This window comes from Ammospiza nelsoni, chromosome 1 (assembly GCF_027579445.1).
Source record: "Ammospiza nelsoni isolate bAmmNel1 chromosome 1, bAmmNel1.pri, whole genome shotgun sequence".
Classification (NCBI taxonomy): domain Eukaryota; kingdom Metazoa; phylum Chordata; class Aves; order Passeriformes; family Passerellidae; genus Ammospiza; species Ammospiza nelsoni.
Window position 1 is genome coordinate 57,362,315 of NC_080633.1, and position 20,488 is coordinate 57,382,802.

Below are 20,488 nucleotides of genomic sequence, written 5' to 3' on the forward strand. Positions count from 1 at the left end.
AAGTCATTAAGGCTGAAAAACACTCTGAGGAGAATTGTGTTAGCATTCCAGAAATTCCAGAAGCCATGCCTACACAGCAGTTTAAAAAGACCTATCCATTACTGTGAAACAAGGGGATACAATGCAACATGAGGCTTAAGAACGCAACAAGGAAAAAGAAGTCTGTAAATTAACTTGTAACAGAAGAGCTTTCAGGGATTATCCCACATACTAAAAATGTTACCAACAACACTATCCAAAATGAAAGTGATCTCCTCCTTTGCCACCATTTATCTTCTACAAAGTTTAAGATTTCAAAAGAAGGCATGTAATGATCAAGCTTTCAAAACAGCTTTATGCTTAAACCATAGCAAATCTACTTTAAGAAATTAGAATCAGCTTTAGCATCATTATGACATACTGAAAGAATAAGTATCTTCAAAGACAGCACGACAAAACTTGAACTAAATATTACTGTGGTGGAAAAAGAATAATCAAATATATAGCTAGTTGAAAAACAAAATCTCAGAATATTCTGAGTTGAAAGAGACCCAGCAGGATCACTGAGTCCAAATCTTAAATGAAGTATGAGGATTTAACCCATGACCTTGGTGGATTAGTGATGCAAGTACTAAACAAGGATCTTGATATGCTCAAACTTTCAGATTCCCAGATCTTTAGCAACACTGTTTCAAAACTATTAATTAGAACAAAAGCCAACTATGCTGTGCCAGTGATACATTTTAGAAAGGTTAAGGCATTGAATGTAACACAAAATGCTGAAGTCAGAAAATTCCTTTATTCTTGAAAAAATACCAAATAATTAGCAATTGCTAACAAGCAAACTATTCTTTTTAACCCCAACTTTTAACAGCTAGTAGACTAGGAGTGTAAACTCCTTATAACCAATTAGTCTAACAAGCAAATGAAAAGGTCTAAACTCTACCCCAAATTCAATTAGACCATCAAGCATAGGACACAGCAGCTTTGCAGATCTGTCACTTTAGTTTCATAGTCCATTTACATTATGCTAAGAATGGGAAGCAAGCCCAGTGGAAAATCCAGACTGGTATCTCCAAACCCATACCATAATGATGATACACTCAGGCCCACATGCTGAAAATTACAAGACTCTTAAAAATTTGTGGTATAAGTACATGACATAAATTAAAAATCATTGTGCTGCTAAATGTAACTAAAATTCAATTTTTAACTGTAGCTTTAAAAGTTATTTAATTTAGTTTAAAAATTGAATCTAGTTCAGTTATAACTTAAAACTTCAATTTTTACCTTTAATTTACCTAAAAACTCAAATTTACTCTTAACCACTGTAAAATTAACTCCCAAGTCAGGCACCAAAATTTTCCTGACCAACAGAAATGACAAGTTTTGTAGTGTATTTTACATACAAATAAGGCAGGTGAGAAGATTGACAAGCTTTGTTTTTCTCTCACTTCACAATTTATTTCAGAGGGACTGTGCTTACCCACAGAATAGCACAGTAAATGGGAACATCTGCCACAGTTCAACGCTTTTTAAAAATGTTATTTACTAAGGTATGCAAAAAGGATTTCTTTTTCTCTCCTTTGTCTGCAGAGACACTAGTATGATTTACAATATTGTATCTTGGGCCATCTCCAAAGGTTTATTTTTGATAGAGGAAAGATCTGTGAAGGTATTCCAGACATGTAATCAGACCCTAAGCCACCTCAGTTTTATTCATTTTGCATTATTTTTTTGAGAGAGGGAGGCTTTGTTTAATGCTCAATTCTGTGTTGAGCTGATAAACTCCAAGTGAAATATAAGACTGTAAGAATTGTGTATCTGTGTAATTCATACAGTAGGTAACCCAGGGAAGTTTTGAGATGGTAATTTCAAACACCATAACTCATGCATGAAGAAGAATTAGAATTACCTGAGAGCAACAATATAATTTCAACCTTATGGCAAATATAGAACCTCTCTTTCTCATGCTGGCAAATTTAGATAGAAATGCATATCTTGGTCACAGTCATTGAAACAGGCTGCCCTAAATATTGAATGCATGTGTTTCTGTGTTCTGCCTTCACTCGATCACACAATTCCTCACCTGCATGTAATACTTTTCTAAAGATGCAAATTGTAACATTTTAACAGTGAAAAGGTGGAGTACACAGATGAGACATGGGTGACAATGATGGTAGGTTATAATGAAAATGGGTAAAAACATTTCTGTCCTCTACATTTATTAACAAATTCCTGCTTTTACAGTTTTGTAGATTGAAGCAAAACATTGATTTCACTTTCCTTTTTTACCAAACAAGCATAAGCCTTGTGGTAAAAGATGGCTGATTTGAGAAAATAAGTCTTACTAATATCTTTATTAGTAGACTGAGGTCATGTGTTAATTATTAGGCATAAAAGAATGTACAGAGAGTGAAGTAAATGGGGACTATAAGGCTGAAAGAAAAGCTTATATACACATCAAAATTTTTTCATACAACAAACTTCCTGTCATTTAAAATTAAGCACTACTACAGAACTGTGTTATTAGTAAACAGCAGCTTCATTCACTATCAGAAATACATCTGTGCATAACTCAGCTCATATAAATGATAAAAATTGGAAAAATCTTAATAAACAGTGTGCACTGATTCATCTCTGATAAGCAACACACATGACACTGAAGGAGAGAAGAGGTCATCAACCATTGTTCTGCATGGTTCATAAAGATATGTCCTAGCAAAAAGAAATTCAATGATCCAAAAATGCTAAGCACTTAATGCAAGAAATAATTTCAGACAGAGCCCAGAACTCTGCCGCATGGGCAGTCAGTAGTTTGTGCCAGGTTGACCTATGCTAAGGATACATGTGTATAAAAACATCTAGGAAGAAGCATGAAAGGAGAGGTAGTTGCCTATCTGTCAGTCAGTGCAGAATCATATAAGCAAACAGAAGCAAGAATGCACCACAATGTACATCCCAGCTGACACACATTTCATTCTTAGGAACATTCTTCCAGCTTTGCAGGGCACTGGAAACATGCACGCGCTTTTAAGCTATGTATTTTCTGCAGGAAACCACTCATGCAGGAAACCAGATATTTCCACCATCCTCCTGTAACGCAACCCTCAAGTTAGACACACACCATGCATCACATTGATCTCATTCACCTCCAGCACTGGGCGCTCCTCCCATTGAAGAGATTCACGCAGAATGTCTCATTCGTCCAATCAACCTCACTCAGACCATTCAGTCCGGATATGCCAACACTCTTTATCACAGACCAATTCGTTCTATTAATATACTTGTTAGGTCAAGAACTGTTTAAGTCACAAAGTATAAAGCTCCCTCTAAAACCTGACTCTGTAAAATCAGACATTGTGAGCAACTGTTGTTTTCATTATCCATTATTAATTGCTACTTCTTCATCCCCATGGCAGCCAGCATTTCTTTGTGCCATCAATTACGGCTCCTGTGCTGCACTAGTTTAAAGAGCAATTTAAGTGCCTTGGATGTTCCCCTACTTATCCTAATTCTATAAAATTCTACGAGTCTACTCCAAAGTAAGATAAACCACATTCAACACATTCTGGAGTATGGCTTCTCCTCCCAGCTTTATGCATCAGCAATCTTGCTGAGGAGGCACTCTACCCTTTCATCCAACTGATTAATAAGTTAAAGAAGACTGGATTTAGACCCCTGAACTACAGGCATCTGTAGACTGTGCCACTGACAACAACCCTCTGAGACCTGATATGCAGCCAATTCTCAATCCAGTGATTCAGAACAGTGGTGTATATAGAGAAAAATATTCCAGTGTTCCTTCTTCTTAGTATTCATTCAGGTAAATAGCTTTTTCCCCATGCTGGTTTGTGTACACCATGCATGAATAAATGTATGATTCTGTATATTTCAGTGGGGCAAGTCCAGATATGTAAATATATAAATTCTACAAGCACTTAGAAAATCAGTATGTGCTGGTGACCTCCTAGTCTCAAGCAGAGGTGGCAGCATGCCACATATTTGTGTTGTTTTACCTCTAGAACCCTGAGTACTTTTAAAATCAAGCTCTTGCTAGTATAAATTGATTGTTACTTGCAGAAGTCAGAAATGGAACATTTTAGCACTTGATATAAAGACAAACTTAAAAAATTATTATTGTTCTAAAGCTATACAAATTATTTTTCTAATTTTGTTTGATTAAAGGCTATTCTTATGTTCCTGACTACTAAAGTCTTCCATCTTCTACTGTGCCGTGATACCTTCCCTCAAATATCCAGAATTTTAAATATGGTCTATACATTTATATTTGATTCCCTTAAATACAGAAATTCCACAATTTAATTCTTTAAAACAAATCCTCTTCTAGATCATTCCCCAAGTACAATTATTTTCACTAGTCTTTATTTACCTGACATTAAAAATGGAAGGAAAATTACAGTGACTTCTACTTCGAGATGACCAGAATCTCTGAGAAAATTTCAAGTATCTCTTTTAAGCTTCATATATGCAAACTCTGAACTGTGAAAGGTGACTTATTCTAAATCATCTCTTTATCCCCCTTACTAGACTTACTGTATATAAGGAGAAGAGTTCTGTCCTGGTGGAAAAATCTCAATTTGTCCATCAGCTAATAATTTGGGAAGATTCAAGAGAATTACAAACTAATGCCACAAAATGCATATTGTGTGTCAAAAATAAGCAGCGAAGCATCTCACATTTATTAGTCATGGATTTTTGGACTTCTTCAGTCCCTGGTTACCTTCCTAAGCACAGAACTGTGATTTCACCTTCCCTACAAGAATCACCATCCTTGATCACATAGGTCTGTCTCTGAACAGACACCACACGCTAGTTAAGCCCATTCATGGTTTAGCATATCCCACAGGGCTTGAGCTAGAGCAACTCATTTGTGTCTGGTGAGGCTATGGGCAGATCTTCTGTCATGCTGCCTAACACTCAATCAAATCCTAAGGACTGGATTTGAGCAAGCCTTTCATTGCACCATGACTGGAGACAAGAAGAGGAAGAGGAATATGGAAGGGGAGAAAGGGAGGCAAGGGAATGTGTTTTGCCAGAGAAATTAGACCACGTAAAATTTTCAAACATGACAGTAGGACAGGCAAGAGCTTATTTGTCACAAATTTTAGATTGACCATTAATAAAAGGTTTAGAGGACTTAGCCAGAGGCAGACTACTCATCCTTTTACAAAGCTGCTGTGGGATCTCAGCACCTCAGGATGGAGGTGCAGTGTGGCCGAGAACACCCTTGGGGGGCTCGGGAGTCCTGGAATGTTGCCAGAAGTGTCTGGTGGCTGGACTTTGATCCGACACAGGAGACGACACCTGTATGAGGACTGGGAAGGTTTCACTGGGTGAATTGTGAAGGGATAAGTTAGTTAAAGTGTAAAACACAGGGTTTAGGATTTCGGTACAGGGGGGTCTAAAGAAGTAAGATGGAGGAATTGGGGCGTGTCCTGTCCTTCTTCTTCTTCTTCTTGGCCTCCATCTTCTGTGGTGATGGTGGCACTTTGGGATTGATTGTTACTAAAAGTGCACCGGTTAATAAGGGTAGAAGGTATTGGGGAAAAATTATAAATATTGTACACGTAACTTCGAGTATAAAGATAAGTGACCGCCCCGGGGGCTCGCAGTGTGCCCATGGCTGGCTTGCTGTGCAGACCTCTGTCGGGCTGAAAGAAAATCTTTTAGATAAACAATTAATAAACACCGAGACCGAGACAAGATCAGAAGTCTCTCCTCGTCCTTTGAAGCGCCGGGCTCTTCAAGGCCATCCCTGGGCCTTTCCAGGCCACTTAGACAGCACAGAAAACTTACAAGCTGCTAGTTCTAGTAGCATTACTTAGACAACACAGTCAGCAAGTGTTGTGTATTTGATTCCACAAGCTGTAATAATTTCAGAGTCAGAGATAACAAACAAGTACTGTGACTTTTACATTTTTAAAGAGAAAACTTTCCAAAAGAGCATGTCTTAAAATACTTTACTGGCAAATATTATATTATTTGTGAAAACATTGCAAAGGAATTTAATGCCAGCATCATTACATTGTATTTGAAGATAAAGTGGTGGGAACTTTTTCTCCTAACTTAAATGGAAATTGTAATAATGAAAAACCTACACCACAAATGTCTTCTACAAATGGCTCAATGTACAAATTCTGCTCCCTTTTAGCTTAAATTCACAACAGCAAAATAATCCCAAGAGATTATCTATAACAGGTAAGAACTTGCTGAACAGTACCTTTATCAAGCAAAAAGACAAGTAGCTGCAAAACTCATATGGAATCATTTGATTCCATATCTTGGATGATTATGTAAAGAGGACATCAGAAATAATCCCTTGATAATCATCATCAAAGTTGTAAGCAATGACCTGAGGGTCCCGCTGTACCATCTAATGAACACACAGGTGCTAGAAAAAGAATGATTTTCAGAAAGTATTACAGCTTACCATATCCGGAGGCATTCCTGCTTCTGACCTCAAATTTGTCATGGAAGCCAGAACTACTGTTAAGCTCTTCCATGTGTGCATCAAGGCTGCTGAAGTCATTTACTTGATTTCTGTCACTGATGAGAGAGTCAATGTGGGTTGGGATAGGTTCAAATGTAGGGTCTAACTCCAAGATCAGCCTGTTCAATTGTTCAATGGACTGATCAATATCCAAAGTTGGAGAAGCTGGCAAGTCCCCAGCATTTTGTCCTACATCCAGGCCATTTGTGTTCCTCTGAGGCACTGACCTTGACTTAAAATTGTCAGCACTTTCATGTTCTTCAGCTTCTGCAGCACTCTGCACAGCATCTCTGCTGCTAGAGCTACGTGTTGGAGCATCTGGGACTTGGGACTGGCTCTGGACACTGCCCAACTTCTCCACAGTGTTATGAATGCCAACCCTAATTTCATTCTCTGGGGCAAAACCATATTGGTGAGCAGTGACCATCTGCTGCTGGCGTACCCAGGTCTGAGTAGAGTAGTTACTTGGGTGATAGGCTTGTGGATGGGGTGAGATAGAAGGATTCTGTTGCAATTGCTCAGTTGACTTTGGGTCAGTGCTTCCAAATGACCTCTCAAAGACAGAATCCACACCAATGCCCAGGTCTGCAGCAAAATTGCGATGCTCTTCCCCAGCATTACTTCCAAAGCCATCTGAAAAAAGTGAGTTTTGACTGCTCTTGTGGCAACTGAAGTTCCCTAGGTGGGTAGAATGCTGCCCTTCTGAGGAAGACAACGTCCCAATGCTGTCCACACTGTGAAGGTCATGATTAGGCATTTCATCATCCAGAATATCAGTCTCCCTGTCCTTCATTTTGGTGACTTCATTCATGTGAATGTGAGCTGGCACTATGTGGTGAGTAGCACTGTACTTGTTTTGAGCATCAGTCATATCCTTGGCAGTGCTGACAGAATCCTCTAGACCAAAACCACTAAGTAGCAGGTCCAGTTCTGCCTTCTCTTGTGGGCTCAAACCCCATTTAACTCCTGGGACAAGGCGTTCCTCAGTCTTGTCTGTTCTGATGGAAGCTGTGGAGCGTCCAGAATCACTACTGACAGACAGGGTATGATCACTGTGATCAGGACTGCCTGTAACATGAACACCCTGAGCAACACCAGGGATGTTGCCATCTGAAGAGCTCTTCTTTCTCACTTTTGCATACAGACTGCCATCAATGGGTCCTTGGGTATGCAATACTGTGGAAGTACAAGTAAAAAGGAAAAGGAGAGATAAGGACAAGGCATCATACAAGGGCTTTGACTAGTGTCATGCCACAAGTATTGTTAACACTAACGGTATTGTTTCTGCAAAACTAAATCAACTCTGTAACTACAGCAAATACGAATGACCAATGACATTATCTTCTTTAATTTCATAAGACTTTTCTTGATGGAAATACAATATGGCATTTGTAGCTCAAGATCAAATAAAATCCTCTCTTTTTATTCTGTTTTGAGTGCATGTTTATGGCACCACAAACTCTTCATACTAATTTAAAGAATCCCCAGTTACAGTACTAGAAATTTGAGAGTATCTACTATGCATTCCATTCAGAGCAAGAATGGTAGAAACCTACCAGCAATACTTGCTTTTAATATATACATATATATATATATATAAAATTTAATTATTACTTAGTCCATTTTTACTTGATGGTCTGACTATACTACAAAGAATAATTTTCTCATTTTCTTGGTGATGCAAGGAAAACACAAGCTTTTAATCAGAGCTGCAGTCCTTGGAATATACATAAAGCCTCTTCACAAAAGAAGGCACAAGTAAATGTTAAAAAGTTTGACATTTCTACATATATGGAGGATCTGGTACGCATGTCATGTTTTTGTTTCAAAGAAGGACTAATGAACTTAAGTGGCAGCCTCCACAGAAGTAACTATATTTGCCTTACTCCCATCTTACTCATCGCACTTAACACATCATACAGGTTAGACCAACATGACGTTAAAATATGGCTACTGAATTTTTATCCAGTAGTGAAAACAAGTACAGTTCTATTTCTCAAGGAAAGTTTTAGAAATAAATATGTCTAATGTCTGCAAAGCCGAGAAAGTAAAGTGAGTAGTTCCACTTAAAAATTACTTAACATTCATTTACTAGAATATTTATATTAAGTAGATATTTCTGAAAAACTTTTCGTACTCATAGTCTGAGAATGGTTTGAGATTAAGAAAATTAAACCATTACAATTTAGGAACAGGCAGACTTTTCTCAAAGGTTACCTCAACTACATCTGCTGTAGTTCCAGAATCAAAAGCCCCATGGAGAGTCCAATGCATTACAACATCAACTCTACCATACATTTTCAAAGTATGTGTAAAATGGCATCATGATCATGAACTGCCAAACTAGGAAACTTTTCTAGGCAATACCCATTTAGAAAAAGCATTATGCAGAAATTGTACTCACAATGATAATTAATTCATTTGAATTTATAATGACAAGAAAAGTGGTCTGGTTGGAAAAAGTTTTGGGGACAAACCACTGACAAGGTTCCATCAGTTAAAATACTTACATACTAAAGGTTATACAATAGTTTTAATAGATTTCAGCTAAAGTAAAGGACAATCTTTTACTTTCGAGGGACTAGGAACTATTATTTGTCTGATGCTGATCTTAAAAACAGCACATGCAAAACACCAAAATACTCCTTTTCAGAAAAAGTTATCAAACTGAGCAAAAAGGAAAACAACTCCCCTTGCTGTAAAATTTATCTGTGGATCAAGTTTGATGTGTAAATTCCTTGTTGAAAAGGGCTGCTATGCATGAGGTTGAATGTCTGTATACAATACTTAAAACCAGTATTTTTGAAAGATGTATCAAAAATACAGCCAACGGACAGTTGCTCAGGCTTTTTCATGCTGTGATTTCTCATAAGCTTCCACAACCTTCTAAAACTATGAAGCACACTTGGTGTTTCATGTGAAGTATTTTGATACAGTTACCACAATAAATTGCAGAATTAAAAACAAACAAACAAACAAACAAACAGAAACAGAACTAGGAGTAACTATTTGGTGGGGGTTTTTTACTGTATGCTTGGTTTTAAATTAAAAAACTAGAAAACAATAAAAAACCCTGCTTTGTTTGGAATAGTTGTATATCCTGACAAAACACAGACTTGAAAACAGGTCTGAACTGGAATGCAGTGAAGTAAATACAGAACCAGTACATAGTAATGTAATAGTTCAAATTATAAAGTCTTCTTGTCTGACTGTTCTGTTATTCAAAACTAGGCTCTATGCCTTAAAAATGCTAGTCAGACTAAATGCTGTAGTGGGTTGACCTTGGCTCTCATGCCAGGTGCCCACCAAGCCACTTTATCAACTTCCAAGGCAACCAAAAAGAAAAATAAGGTGGAAAACGTTGAGATAAGGCAGTTTATTAAAGCAAGAAAAAACCAAAAGTTTGCGTGCATAAGCAAAGGGGGGAAAAGTGATCTCTACCTTCCAGCAGAAAGTAATGTTCAGCCACTTCCCAGAAAGTAGGACTTCCACACAGAGCGGTTGCTCCAAAAGGCAGACATTGTAAAATAACAAATACCCCCATTCCTCTTCCTTGCCATAGCTTTTATATCTGAGCTGACATCATATGGTAATGGAATTTCCCTTTGGTTAACTTGGATCAGCTGTTTTTACCTAGTTGGGTCCCCTTCCAGGGTATTGCCCACTCCCAGCCCACTTGATGGGAGGATGGTATGAGAGAATTGTTAAAGAGATGGTGTGCCAGTGCTGTTCAGCAGCAGACAAAACACTGGTATATTATCAACAGTTTTCCAGCTACCAATGCAAAGCCCTCTGTGAGGGCTTCGAGAGGACAGTTAACTCCAGCTCAGCCAGACCAAATACAATACCTCACACAAGATCAAACATTCCAGCATGCAGATTTGGTTCTCCTTGCAGAAATGGTAAGTACAAAAAAACTGTCAAATTCTCAAGTGCAGTCATGGAAGCAACGGAAAACTTTTGTGTATCTCCCTCTCTTAGCCTTTCCAGTACCATCATACATTACCATACAAGCACAGTGGCAGAAGTACAGACAAAAAGACAAAGACACTGACAGCGGACTATTGACCCAAGAGTCTTGCACAAGTGCACTCTGTAAGATTCAGAGATAAACCTGTCCAGTACTTCTCCCACTAGTACAAAATTATCAAGTTTATTCTGCATCTTGCTAGGAATGCTAGGCAACCCCAAATATTTGGGGGTCTTCCAGGTGTAAATTGTACAGCTTCTACTCTGAAGAAGAGATTTTCCTGAGAAGCTGTAAGAAAGCTCAGAGAAAAGAATGAGAAACAATTCTTATCTTCACTCACTGCACCTGTTGTTGTGCACATGTGAATGTGTTACAGAGATTTGTTTACCAAAGGGTGCTTTCTTAATTGGACACTGGTCATGGTGTTTGGATTGACTGACCAATTGGATCTGTCTGTATCAGACTGTCTGCAAGGGCAATGGGTGGAATGGTATGGTATGGTATGGTTTAATAACACAATTGGTCAGCCTTCTGCAATGATGGAGTCAATGCTAATTATTCCCCGTTCAGGGGCTCGCTGCTACAATATTTTTGTTCCTTCATAAGCCTGAACTGCATGTACATGCCAGTGATTTTGGACCATTAACACTAAGCATGCTTGAATGCAGGCTGAGGCTCAACACTGACACCTGCACCTAGCTAGATTACCAGAATAAACACAGACAACATAATAGCATCACTCTATAAAATAACTTACTCTATGGATAAGTTTATCTGAAACAGATTTATTCAGACAGGTCACCATGCTGCTCAAATTTTATTGTTCAAGATATAGAACAATATGGTGCTCTTGCTGCTGCTCCTGCTGCTGCTCCATCACAAGCATACTTTGGTACAACCACTACTTAAACCTATCCACGGATGTGTTTAGAAAGATGTTCTCTAACCGATTTTTTTTCCTCTGTTATCAGTACCAGGCCTCCTGGGATGCATCACCTTTTGCAGTAATAGGTATTTCTGGCTGTGTGGACATTCCCACATCTGAGGTCAACTGGATTACTGGGTTCACCAGTCTGATCCACTTCAGATATAGATTTAAGTTTTGTAAGCAGGGCTACAAGATACACCTCTTCAAAATTTTTATGCGAACTGTTGCAAGTATAGATGATACCTGGACTGGTGCAGAGTGGCACAGAAGGGTCATGCAAATGAACCAATCACAATGAACTGATAAAAAATTTGGGGAAAAATATATGGATTGTGAATCCGTGTCATCTTAGAACCTGGCATTGTCCAGTTGTAGTGCTTTCTGCAATTTGGAGACCCAGAATTGCATTTACTGCAACTCTCAAACTGTGACATAAAAAGTAGGTAAATAGGTCCTGATTACATAAATTGGTTCAAGACTGCAAGATCAATTTCTGATTCATAAACATTAATCTGGCAATCCTTTATTATGTTTTTAAAGAGCTTTTAGAAAAGTATTATTTGATGATAACAGAATTTAACTAGACAGGAAGGAAGAAGGTATGAAGTCATCTGTCACTTTTTTCCTTAACCTAACCCAAGCAAATCTGATATTCATACATGCATTTCATTTTAAATAAAATGAGTTTTCCAACTCATTTTAAGTAAAAGAAGTTTTCCAACTTCTTTCTCATGATGAAACTTCGGGTCTCTGCTGGGCTTAATTACCCAGCTCTGCTCTGCTTAATTACCCAAATCATCATAGGCCTCCTGCTAGCTATGCACTACACAGCAGACACCAATCTGGCCTTCTCCTCTGTCGCTCACATATGCCAAGATGTACAATTCAGCTGACTCATCTGTAACCTCCATGCAAATGGAGATTCTTTCTTCTTCATCTGCATCTACCTACACATGGGCCAAGGACTTTACTACAGCTCATATCTAAACAAAGAAACCTGAAACATTGGAGTCATCCTCCTCCTAACCCTCATAGCAATCGCCTGTGATGATTTGGGTAATTAAGCAAACGCCCAGTAGAGACCCAAAATTTCATCATGAAAGAGCAGTACTTAGGTCATCAGGAAATTATTTGGTTTGCTAAGTTTCTCAAGTCCCTGAGTATAATAGAAAAATAAAGGAGGCTGTTTTGTTATCACAAAACCAAAATGTGAACAAACACTGAAAATAAAACAACTGATGGGATTGTTATTAGCAAAATGCTAACAAACAGAACACACAAGATCACATGAAGTCCTTAAACCTTGAATCTTTTGAGAAGCAGAAAAGAGGACATCCAAGACCCAACAGAATATTTATCTGTGCAAAGGTTAAGATGAATTTTGCCAGTCAAAAGTATCACATTTGTACTTTAATGTTTTTACAATTACACTGAAGCAAGAAAAAACTGCTTCACGAAGTACAAGTTTCTAGACCAGAAGCTAGCTGCTGTTCAGCCAGTATGGAACATGGGCAGAGTCAGCCAGCACAGGCTCAGCCTTAGAATACTACTGTAATTTATCATCCCACTTTTGCCCACCAGGGATCAACAGAAAATAATACTTGTTCCACGATCCAAAGTACAAAGAATAGACTGATATATTTACAACTGTCACCCAATATACAGAAGCTATTGTGTCATTTTCATTCTACTTCTGCAAAATTTTTTCAGCTATTTTAAGCAAAGACTCAACTTGAAGTACCTTGTGCTTAGATAGAACAATGTAACATCACAGTACAGAAACGCTGTCACAAGAACAAAACAGTAAGTAAAGTTTAAGGTTATTTCAAAGTCACTAAACTACATGAAACTATCTCCCTTTGTTCCTATCAAAAACAAAGCCCATCTTCAGGAACACTTCAATAATTTGCAAGTGCATACTCCAAATGCTGATGTTCAGAATCCATCCTTTTTCTTTCAAACAGCTGAAACAGCACACACACCATGAGTCATGGCATTTTTCTTACTACACTGCTAGGCTTTCAGCAAAAATTAGTTATGGTCATCAAATATAAAGGAGCAGAAAAACACTGATGGCTCTACATGGTTGCAGAAAACTGTACAGAACCACACTGAAAGGCTTAAAGTGGCTGTCCAAAAGGTCAACTTTATGGATTTATTCCTTTCTTTATGTATGGAACATGTAGTTCCACAGTATTTCCATTTGTAATAAAATTGCTCCACCACTCCATGGCACAATAAATTAATCTTCAGGTGTTTCTAAACAAGTACATATATCAAAAAAGGAAGTTCAGGTACACATATGTTTAGCAGAGCTCTTTAATTTTCTAACTCACTAATTGAACTTAAAGGATTTTGCACTGGGACTTGTCATTTATTTTCCAGGATTAGAGCAAAAGTACAAGCAATATGGGGTAACCTTATATTGTGGATCTGACAGCCTGGTCAGAGAGAGAAAGCTAGATAAGTTTTCCCAGAATCGGCCTGGGAAGCTTTAAGGAGCTGGTGATAAACAATGACTGCCAAATATTAAAAACAACCTGCAGAGGGTGTTTTTCTAATAATCTGTTTTGCTGTTTTTCTTATAAGATTGTTTACAAATGCGTGGCTTGTTAATTAGACAATCATGTGAAATGTATTGATTAAATGACCAATCAGGTCCATCTGTAGCAAACTAAGCTATAAAAGAAGAGAGGATGAAATAAATGAAGCTTTTTTGCCTTCTGATCCGATTACGTGTCATCTCTGACTCAACAGTGACATTATATGATAATAACTATAGTATTTATTTCTTATAAAAAAATCTGAAGATGGTCTACACACATTCAACATAAGCATATACTAACATAACTAATTATATATTTGGTGGAAAACTTATACTGTACATAAATGATTTAAGAACAAAAGTTCTTCATACAAAAAATAGTTTATGTGTATTTACTGAAAGGAGCACAGGGAATATCCTGACACAGAAAACTTTAGATGAACTTTAGAAGTTTAGCAAGTTCCTTAAAAGGATAACAGTTTAGGCAACATGCTTCAAGGTTTAAATAAGATAGCGAAAAACAGTATCTAGCCATACCACTTGAGAGAGAGTTCACTGCTCTGGGCCATCTCAGAAGCTGTACAGACCCTTCTACTTGGAACTCCAAGAACACAGAAAACATAAACAATGAAAAAGAGATGTAGTAATGCAACTTTTACTTCCACCGTTGGAGAGAGCATGTCAACAGTAAGAAATAGGATTGGGTTCTGACAAAAAAATTTTCCTCTGATTACTAAAAGTTACCTCCATCTATTCAGTCTGGAAGGAGTTTAAACTAGTGCTCTTCTTCAGCATTTGGATTCTGCACATGTTTGAATGCAGAATCTAGAGTAGGTATGATAAATATGAAGGTAGACCTGCAGTCTACCCCATCTCTCACTTTCCTCTTGCTTAGCAGTCTGATCCAAAGCTTTCTGATGTCCAGGAAAATCTTTGAAAAGAACTTAAGCCTTAAACAAAAGGAATCACAGAAAAATATTTAACACTTAAGTGAAACTGCTGGAACAGGGATAGAGGTGTCCAGGGATCAATTTGGATAACATCTGATCACTTTCTGGGATCAATACATGATAACAAATTGTACTATCTCTAGTAATGCTTCTCTTACTATTAAAAAACAAGCAAAGCACTAGAGCAAACTACACTAAAGGCTATTAATATTATGTGTACAGCTTAAATTCTTCTGTCACTTAAAAAAATATAATCTCCTGGTTTGGAGGAATTTATTTAACCACAATTTACTATCAGAAGTATCTGTGGTCTATAGTGCTAAGAAAACACTTACAGAGTATTAAGCTTTATTCTGTACAGACTATTGAATATAACAGGCACCTCTTCAAAATCCAGACATTAAAATCTAAAACTATGGGACTCAGGAGGGTGAGTCTTTTATCATGGTCTTTTCCAAAGTCAAGGAAGAAATCCACCAGCACATATTTGAGGCGGTTGTTCATGTACTAACACCATCTTGGAAACACATGCAAGGAAATAAAAAACTTTTCTACATATCACTATTTGTAGAAGATGGTTTCCTGCAGAAACCTTTCCAGGAAAAGTCCTCAGTTCTTCTGTAAGTATTCAATGGTGGAAACTTTACACATATTGTTTAATTAACCAGCGTCCCAGACACTGTCACAGACAGTTACAGTATAGTCCAAATAAATCTCAGCACGATAAATTTGCTGAAAGTGCCTTCCTTAAAAAAAAAACACCTGTCATAGAATCAAGCCTCCCTGACCAAATCACCTTCATAACAAAAGAACACATTTTGAACAAGCTTTATTATCAACAGAACATGCTTGCCAATGGGGAGAAAAGTGTGAACATCACAAAATCATTATCCTGTAAAAGAAGCGTTGCAGTGGCCAGCTGAAACCACCAAGCAGGACCAAGAGAGTCACTGGAAAGAAGTCTAGCCAAAAAAGGAAAGGTACATAATGTTAAAAGACCAGCAAAAGGGCAGAAATTTCTCTCAATCAGAACAATATGATTACTTCAGGATTCACCAGAAAAAGGATTGCTATTGCTTCGTGGTGGCCTAAAAAAACCTGTCTCTTGTTCTGTAAGTCTTCCCAGAGATTTGTCATTTGACATTCATAACTTGGTTATTAATTATTAATTTGGCATCTTAATTCAAGTTCATTCATGAACATGCAACGGTTCTATAACTTCTTACATCATGTACAAATGGTATCATGACTGATAATGCCATCTATTCACATTTCCTTTGTTTACTAGAGGAAACACTCACATATATATGACGCATAAGGTAGTTGAGTATATGCATAGTTTAGTGAGGACACAGAGTGGGGATTTAATTGCTCCTCCTGGTCTTAGGAAAGAATGAAATCCTGATTTGTACTAAGGCATTTTGGATTGTTTCTTCCTTACACTTTTAATCTCTGATGCTACCATGCTAATTTTACTCTCAAGCAAGTACAGTGTTAAAATAAATCCAATAGTTATAATGTCAAGAAGGTTATTTTTCCTTGTCTAATGAAGCTAAAGAGGTTGGATGCCTTATTGCCTTCAGAAGAAGGAGGAAGAATTGTTCAGGAAGCAGTTGCAGGGAAGGAAAACACCTGTGGATGAGGCTTGCCTCTGATGCCTTTTTTGAGCTTACCTAGGAACAGAGGCCAGACAAAGTTCAAAGAATAAACTTATAATATTTAATGAAGAGCCTTCAGGTACATTAAGGGCAGATGAAGCCTTACCAAAGGGCTACACCCAAAATGAACTATGGTCATGAGTTTTTCAGACACCTATAAGTTTGGTCTATTTACATATCAGAGGTTAATCTTCCAAGCTTCAGGCAATGAAGTCATATTCCCCCAGTTTGCTCCCCCCCCAATTCACTTTTCTTTATACTTTTCGAGGCCTGAGGCTGTAGGGTGTCCTTGAGTTTCAGGCCTAGAGGAATTGTTTTGTCTGACCAAAATGTGTAGACAGTAGCTAACACTTTATATGGAGTTTAGAGTTATGCACTAATGCAGTACAGGATTTGAAAAATAAGAAGGCTAAAATCTTAAGGCATTACATCTTGCAACTTTTTATTCAACCTGGTCCATTAAACAGGTTGTAAGACTGGGTGAAGAGGCTTTTCCTGTCATATCTGTACATGAGAAGAGATATTGATTTGGACACAAAATGAAACCTTGTAATCCTGTGTTTCTATTCAATGTTTCTAACATACTAAAGAAACCATCTTATATTAATTTTTCTCTCCTTGTCAGCTTCATTATTAAGTAGCTAAACTAATTTAAATTATATCTGTTCAAGAAAAGAACATACAAAACTGCAAGAAATAGAAGAATTAAGTTTTCTCAAAGAAAAATCAATTAAAAACAGACACTCCACAATGTTTCAGATACTGTTTTAAGCCGGCAGCATTTTATAGTGTAAATTTGTCTATCTGCTATAGGCTTCCCTATTTTTACTGTCAAATAGAGGGGAATTGTTAGAGGACACATTTTTATCCCTACATTCAACCAAATTTCTCTTAGTCTCAAAAGATAGTGCATCCAACTAGTGACTAAAAACTGAAATTAACATTTATTCACTAGGAATTTGTTCTTCAGCATCACTCATCAGAAATGGCATCAAAGCTGCCATTTTCTTTGGTAGTCATCTGCATTCCTGTAAAGTGACAAAACCGAGCAGTTTTGCCTCAACTTTTGAGTTTTACATTATTGAAGGGGCCTTTGCAAGTGTTTAACAACATAAGAGGGCACCTCCCTACTGAATAGCTATTTACTTTGGGTTGAAGAGGACAAAAAAATCTCAGTAAAAGTCAAACATCCTGTCTCATGACATGACATTCTGGTGCATACCAGAATGTTGGTTATTTATTGCCTCCATGGAAACATTTATTGCGTCCATGGAGACACTTCTCAGATACTTTCCTTTATGAGAAGAAAAAAGCAGAAGCAAACCAGTTTGTAAATATTTGGCAAATTTTGACTGACTGTTGTTGATTTCAGTTACAAAAGACTAGAAAATTTGGAAAGCAACGCTCCTGAGACATAGGAATTTGGATTCGCTCAGCCCTACCCTGTTTGGATTAAAACCCTCATTTTTATGCCAGAACTGTTTCTGTTCTAATTGTCAAGCACCACTGAGCAAGCAAAGGTAGTTTGCTGGGAAACAAACAGCAAGGCTTTGTTGAGAAGGAAATTTAAGTGTCTGCTTTGTTAAGACTAAATCAAAGTCCTTCATCTGTCATTTTAAGCAATTTTAACATGCACATGTGCTTCTCTTTCCACAGACTGTAGAGTTGGAAGACAAAAGAGTGCAGGGGGTTTTAGCAGTTGTTAAATGAAGTGAGATGTCTTAAAATGGAACACTGAACAAGAACCGTGTGCATTTCTGTTGCCAATCCACTTAATTCAGTTGAACCAAAACAAATACTATTTTGGCCAACAATGAACTTTGGGTTTACCAGCTTTCTTTATTAAAAAAAAATGAAAATCCTGTATCTCAAGCAACTGAATGCCACATACACAAATGGCATTTTCTCTCTAGAATAATTGTAATGGTCTATCAGGATACTTAGAATAGACTTAAGAAAAAGCAGTCAGACAGTGCAAAAGGAAGAGTAGCATTCATCTCTTCTTCCAATAATTCACCTTTTCTATTTAAATAAGTTTATGTTCTTTAGCAATATATATTATTTTAGTATCTTTTTATTTCAATATCTTTTTGAAATCTGATTTCATTTTCAGAACACTTGAGAGCCCAGGTTTTTACCAGGATCCACTGGCAGGTTTCATATAAACTAATGGTTCCTATTCAAAAAAGACTTGCATTTTCAGCAGGAGGGAAGTGTTTAAGAACAGTATCTCTTATGCACTATGCCAAGTAAAAATCCTGGAAATTATCACTGAGAACTAAAAAGAAAAATTCCTCAACAAAAGACAAATCAAACCTTTACCATTTACCTCAATTCCTCTGGTTTGGGGAGCTTTTTTCAATATTATTTGTCATTTCATATTTGAGAGAGATTTTGGATACCTGTGCGGCCACAGGTATCTTGGTATTTTGCAGCAAAAGAACAACCTTTCGTAAATCCATACACATTTATTGTATGGTAAGTGACACTTTAAAGAAAAAAATAAGAGAGCTCAGAAAGATCAAAAGTAATTTCTGTTCTTTTCTATCACAAAAGTCTTTCCTGACTTCAAAAACATAGGAAAAGCAAAACTTCTACACGGCAGTGGGAAGATCCAATTCTTCTGGTTCCAAATACTACACTTAAATGCATACTTTTACATCAGTGTAACAGAAGTCTCTGTGCTAATGTCTTGCTCAAGGAGGAGGAAATCTGACATAAATTGAAAATTAAGAACTTCATAAAACTTTTTATCTATTATGGAGGACCTCTTCCCAAGGGATTGGAAAAGAAACAGTATTTATAAGAAGAAATGCAAATAATTTATTGCTTTCCAATTGTCAAAATTCTGTAAGAGTATTAAGAATGAAGGATAAAGAACTAAATTCAGATAACAAACTGAATACAGCCTGGCTACATTCAACACCCATGTACACAATCTTATTAGCAAAGGATTCAAGATCTTTTAAAAGGCAGTTGCTTATGTCCATAATACTGTATCATGCCAGTAAATCAAAAGCCTTTGGGAATATTTTTCTTTTATCATGTCTTCCCATCTTTTGTTCTTTTGGTAATAAAGCCAAATAGTTGTACCATTTCAAAATAGATACTATTCTCTTATTCACTTCTAATTTCTATTTTAACATAGCAACTTGGAAATACACATTCCATGCACATATACCTACAAAACAATTCAGGTTCACAAAGGCTCTGCTGTAGCCTTCCTGACCACCTTGGTAAGGAATTTCATGGGCTCACGTTTTTTTGAAATTAACAAAAAGGTGTATAACTGTAATACAAGAATCATCTGTCACACTAACATCTCATACTGTTACCACTGAAATTCCTGTGGGAAAACAGGTACAAGTAAAACCATAAAGACTAGATCCTACATAAGTCTATGGGTTTAACTTAATGTAAAGTAGAACTGAAAAAGGTGCTCTATATGACACTTCCCTGCACCTTAAATATATCACCACTGTTATGCACTTTCAATGTGCCATGTATTGCACCTTTACATTTTCTAAAGTACAGAAGAGATTCTCTCTCAGACTTCAGGATTACAGCTAGAGGCCTCATATTCTAAGGTTTTTGACTTTGATCACATTCTGGATGTGAAATCATCATCTCCTCGTAGTGGTCCCTCACCTTAGTGAAAACTAGGATGCAATACACATTTTTAACACACAAGCATGATACTAAACATCTGCACAAACCCTAAAGAGAAGCTTGTCCCGGTGTTTATAAATCTTACACAGAAGATTACCTAACTGCAGTATATTTACCCTAAGCAGCAGAGTAAGCTCAAACTTGTGTTAAGTAAAGACCCCATCCTTAAGAGAAAAATATATCTGTTGCCTGTGTATGTGCTCCTCGTGATCTTTTGCCCAACCTATGCAGAGACATTGCTCTGCCTACAATTCTGTTATTGAATATCATAAGGC

The 20,488-nt window shown here is 37.2% G+C and overlaps 1 protein-coding gene across 1 annotated transcript in view; it reads right to left on the reverse strand.

The window, feature by feature from the left end:
* The window catches only part of TNS3 (tensin 3), a 208,292-nt gene that overhangs the window by 64,137 nt on the left and 123,667 nt on the right, over nucleotides 1–20,488 (reverse strand). Inside the window, exon 16 of the mRNA XM_059478542.1 lies at nucleotides 6,434–7,669. Within this exon, the coding sequence (XP_059334525.1) occupies nucleotides 6,434–7,669 (1,236 nt within the window). The remainder of the gene's footprint in view (nucleotides 1–6,433; nucleotides 7,670–20,488) is intronic.